The sequence below is a fragment of the Sinocyclocheilus anshuiensis genome, unplaced genomic scaffold (assembly GCF_001515605.1).
Source record: "Sinocyclocheilus anshuiensis isolate Anshui unplaced genomic scaffold, SAMN03320099.WGS_v1.1 scaffold1854, whole genome shotgun sequence".
NCBI lineage: Eukaryota > Metazoa > Chordata > Actinopteri > Cypriniformes > Cyprinidae > Sinocyclocheilus > Sinocyclocheilus anshuiensis.
In genome coordinates, this window is record NW_015546040.1 from 324,434 (window position 1) to 329,772 (window position 5,339).

At 33.5% G+C, this 5,339-nt stretch overlaps 1 protein-coding gene across 1 annotated transcript in view; it reads left to right on the forward strand.

The window, feature by feature from the left end:
- Positions 1-4,565: 4,565 nt before the first annotated feature.
- LOC107698892 (protein downstream neighbor of son homolog) overlaps positions 4,566-5,339 on the forward strand; it is a 2,260-nt gene continuing 1,486 nt past the window's right edge. The window contains exon 1 of the mRNA XM_016500027.1: positions 4,566-5,107. Coding sequence (XP_016355513.1) covers positions 4,709-5,107 — 399 coding nt within the window. The 5' untranslated portion in view covers positions 4,566-4,708. The remainder of the gene's footprint in view (positions 5,108-5,339) is intronic.

The window sequence follows — 5,339 nt, forward strand, 5'->3', positions numbered from 1 at the left end:
GATAAAGTCGATCAACACCCCAAAGCTTGACAGTCATTATTACCTCTTCATTGGTCGACATTACATCAACGTTGCACAGTTTTGATGCTGTTTTATGTCTGATGATCGTGTTAGATTACATGTGGAAGCATCTGTTGTTTCGGTTTCTTTTTCACTTGTGTTTTTTGGAAATTCTGTACAGAAGATGTGTACTAGCGCCCCCTACAGTATAACAATGAAAACACGGATTCTAGGAACACAAGTATAGCTCAAATATATTGAGACTTTTTCTAAGTATAAGTCAAGTATACTTAAATGTCATTTTAAGTATATTTCTGAGAAGTACATAAAGCCCATTTCTGAGAAGTACATAAAAAGTAGACTAAAAGTATACTTTCCTATTTTTTATTTTAAAATAAGTATACTAATAGCACACTTGAATAAACTTCTTTTTCGTAAGGGTTACTGTGAACAACTGATCGATCATTTGGAGTTTTAACCACGCAATCAAGATTCAAGATTTGTATTTGTCACATACACAGTAAAACCTGGTCAGCTGCTTCGATTGTGCATTAAGTATAAATAGTAGGTAAAAATGTTAAAATAAGATGAACATAATAATAGCAAAATACAGCAGCAATATGGTAATAAATCAACTGTTATTTTAGTATCATTAAGATACTATTCGTTTTTATTCTTATTTTGATTGTTTTTATTTTTATATTATATTTTAATTTTAGTTACAATTTTAGAAATGATGTGTTTCATTTTTAGTAGCTTTTTTAATATGTTCATAGTTTTTATTGATTTTTATTGTAGTTTTAGTTATTTTAGTACATCAAGATAACTAAACTAAATGAAAATTTGTTTTCTGAACATTTTAAACCATGTAACATTTAAATAATGCTAGATGAACGTCCAACTGAAGTGTTTCAGAGGGGAAAAAAAACATTCAATGAATGATGTAGAAATGTTTTGTGCTAACATTTTGAGAACATTTGAAAACATTTTACTTTTTAAGAATACTTTGCTCCGATTAAGTTACGAATACGTTATTTCTGAATATTCTCTGAACTTTCGAAACATCCAGTTTGTAACCGTTTTAAACACTTTTTCAAACGTTATACAGACGTTACGGGAACATTCCATTTGATCACTTTGCAAACATTATGTGAAAGTTACTTTTTTAGAATGTTCCCTGTAACAGGAAGTAACATTTAAAAACACATTCAGACGAACATTCCATGAACAATAAATAATGCTTTAAGAACATTCGACCAGATAACTTCAAATGAAAGTTCTGTTGACGTTGTTTGTTTATAACGTTACGAGAACCTTGCCAGAACATTCAGAGAACGTTTCCTGTTCCTGATGGATGAAATCAAGCCCTTCACTACATTTATTTTAGAAATACAGTCAAACCAAAATCTATTCCGACACCTTTAACGTCTCACATTATCACAGTTTATTCGCTATAGTTTAGAAAATGGTAATAAAATATGACAAGAACTCAGAGTTAAACTGTGTCAGAACAAATTCATCTTGATAATGTCAGATACCTTTGATAGAAAGGTAATGAATTAGACTGTCAGCTGTTAAAGTACACAATTAGATAATACCAATTTAGCTCAATTACCAAGCAATGCTTCATTTTGTTCAGTCTGTGGTGTAAAAGGGTCACATTTAGCAATTAAAGAAAAAACACTTAAGCAAAACACGGTCAGGTCAAAGTGTCTGAATCATTTTGTATCAGTTTTGCTGGTAGTCCACAGTATGAAGAACTTTTGGTTATAATATGTCACAGTTTATTTTATTTTGCTATCCTCACTTACATACATGATCTATAGTGTCCTGCACCCACTAGTAAAAAAATATCAAAAAATCATATCTGCTGTCTGAATCATTTTTGGTTTGACTGACAGTAAAGTGGCATTTCATATTGACTTGAGCATCTGGTTTTTCCAACTGTTGTGTGTCGTGTCGTGCGGATCTGACAGGATCTGTTGGTCTAGTGAGCGTCTGTGTACTATTCTCAACCCAGGAAGAATTTACACAGAGACGAGCCTCGACCTGCACGCGGCCTGCAGATACGGCGGATAAACCGCTCGCGTTTACAATGTTCCTTCTCCTCTATTTGTACTTCAGAATTAAACACACTGACCCGCAGGAGATGTGAGGCTAAATAAAGGCAGACCTATATCAGTCGGGCCAAGGCCTATAAAATCAAATCGCTTTTATAAAAAGAGCTGAGGGTGAGAGAGCAACAGGACAGAAACCCCCACAAACACACCGCCAGCCGTCTGTCTGACAGAGAGAGAAATACTCGGCTGAATGTGCTTTAAAGTGGGCCTATTTCTAGTAATCAGAGTCTGTCTGATGCTTTCTTTGCTTGGCTTCTTTTGGAAAGAAAGTCCACCAAACAAAAACAACTCTTTAGATCACAAAACAACACTATAATGGTACAGTATATGCCATGAATTGAATAATAATTAATAAACAATATATTCATAGTGAATATTCATAATACTCATAGTTATTGTACTCTAATGATTACAGTTACGTTGTATATTTTAATCATTAAAAAATATTTAAATGAATGTTGCTTCAGATGCTTAAAGCAATCAGAAAACAATATCAGTTCATTTCTGTTTATTATTCCATAATATAGAAACATGCAAAATAACTTTGCAAACATGTAATGCTGTAGGCCATATACATTAAAATAATTACAAAAACATTTATAATGCATTTTGTGATTTACATTTTTTTTAAATTAATTAATTAATTTTATTTAAGCTTTTTGACAATTATTTAACAATATTTATTTATTTAATTTCCAAATGTACGTTTTGGGAAACACAGTAAGTTCATATAAAAAGCACAAAAAATGAGGAAAAGGCATCTGAGAGCAATTTTAGGTATTAAATGAAAAAAAAGTAATAAATAATAAACATAATAAATATTAACTATTTTCAGCTGAAAAATTAAATTAAAACAATTAACTTTACCTACTGTCCCTTTATTTTGTAACAGTTGAAATAAACGTCAAAAAAAAGTTACATTTTTGTTTTAAAGTACATATTTATGTACACGTAGAGCTTTAAAATGAACACAGATGATTATATCAGAAATGATGGAGTTCTTCCTGACGTTTGATCACAGGGTTTGGCTTCTTGAGCAAGTCTGAGGCCACATTGTTGAGATCTCTTGGAGATTACTGCCCTCTTTCACTTCAAATACAAGCTTTCTTCGTTTTGCAAAGCCGATTTTGTGTTTTGTGTAATTCTTTAATTTTGTGTAAATATATTCTTCAAAAACCAAGTCTAATCTCTATATTATTATAAAAATGCCCAAATTTGGCTCAGGGTCAGGCGGTCATCCATCACGCGAGTCATCAGGATCGATCTGAAGAGCCAGAACCTCCCACAAATCATGCATCCAGCTCCTGACGCCTCACATCCTCATTAATCACTGATGCAAATGATGCATAGCAGCCAATTAATCGTGACATTCTCTCATTAATCTAGATGCTGACATATTGAAAGACAGCGGTGACAGAGGAAGTTTTGCTTGCTAGCATAAAAAATAAAAAAACCCCGCTGGAAAATATTTTAAATCTCTACTGATTAAATAAATAAATAAACAAGCTATTATATTTTATTTTATTTTATTTTATTTTATTTTATTGTATTGTATTGTATTTTATTTTATTTTATTTTATTTATATTATATTTATATTATATTATATTATATTATATTATATTATATTATATTATATTATATTATATTATATATATTATATTATATTATATTATATTATATTATAATAATAATATAATATTATATTAAGAAAGAAACAAAACATTTTTTTTCAAGCAGTATATAAATACATACACAGCATTCATTTATATTTGTAATTAGGGCTTCTGTTATGTTATGTTCTGTTCTGTTCTGTTATGTTGTTCTGTTATGTTATGTTATGTTATGATGTTCTGTTCTGTTCTGTTGTTCTGTTATGTTATGTTGTTATGTTGTTCTGTTATGTTGTTATGTTATATTATGTTATGTTGTTATGTTATGTTATATTATGTTATGTTGTTATGTTATATTATGTTATGTTGTGTTGTTGTTATGTTATGTTGTTATGCTATGTTATGTTATGTTATGTTATGCTATGTATGTTGTTATATTATGTTATGTTATGTTATGTTATGTTATATTATATTATATTAGCGAAGTTAAATGATTGTAGTCCACAAAATCTACACAATCTTTCTGGACAAGGTACGTGCAAAACTACATATTTAAACTTTAAACCTAATATTTAAATATAAATGTAGATATTAACTGTTAATATTAGAAAAACAAATATGTAACAGCAGTGACTTTACATTTAAACTGCTTCAGCTACGATCATAAACTTATACACTGTAGGCAATCTACCAGAATACATGGAGTATTTTATGGAGTATTTTGTATTTGTTAGACAATGTATGCATATTTTACGTTCTTTATTGTCTTACTGTCCGAAATCAACATGAAACAGTAGAGGCTTTACATTTGTCGGGTGTTTCGCTAGTAACGCAACGTGCTTATTTGCGTCATCACGCAACGCGCTGACGCAATTCCGCTACGCGCGAAATTTTGAGCTTTGCGTTCTAAGCCAAACAAGAGACGGTTCCCGCTTCACCCGCTTCACACACAGTGATGATCGACTGGATCGTTCAGAATGGCGGAGTTGGGCTGCTACTCTCCCAGCTTTAAAAAACCGTCTGAAGTTCTGCGGATGAGACGGAAGCGCGCGCGGAGCGAAGGCCCGGACCGGAGGACGGTGGATGGGCTTCGTCCGTTCTCTCCGGTGCCGCTGCTGAACGCACCGAGCCGAGCGAGCGGCGGCGGGAAGCGCAGAAATCCGCTCGCCAACATCGAGAACACGTACAACAGTCCCAAGAAGAGAGCGTTATCCCACAGCGACGGACACGACGGAGCTCTGGACGGTAGAAACACGGCAGCTGCGGTTCTGGACGGAAAGCTCAGCGGGAAACTCAGGGAAGAACGCGCGAACGCTGGAACATCATTTAGAGAGGAGCTGTTCAACACCGAGCAACAAAAACATCTCGAGATAAAGGTGAGAGAACGGTACATTACAGTCAACTGTACGTTACACCATCTACCAGTACTGTGTGTGTGTGTGTGTGTGTGTGTGTGTGTGTGTGTGTGTGAGAGAGAGCGAGAGAGACAGCGTCACATCACAGTAGAGTCAGCTGTCTTAACCGCGGCTTGTGTACTGCATCATTACTGTGTCTGTTCCCCTTTCGGGCTTGAACTGATGGTAAAACTAATGACATTATTTACTGTCT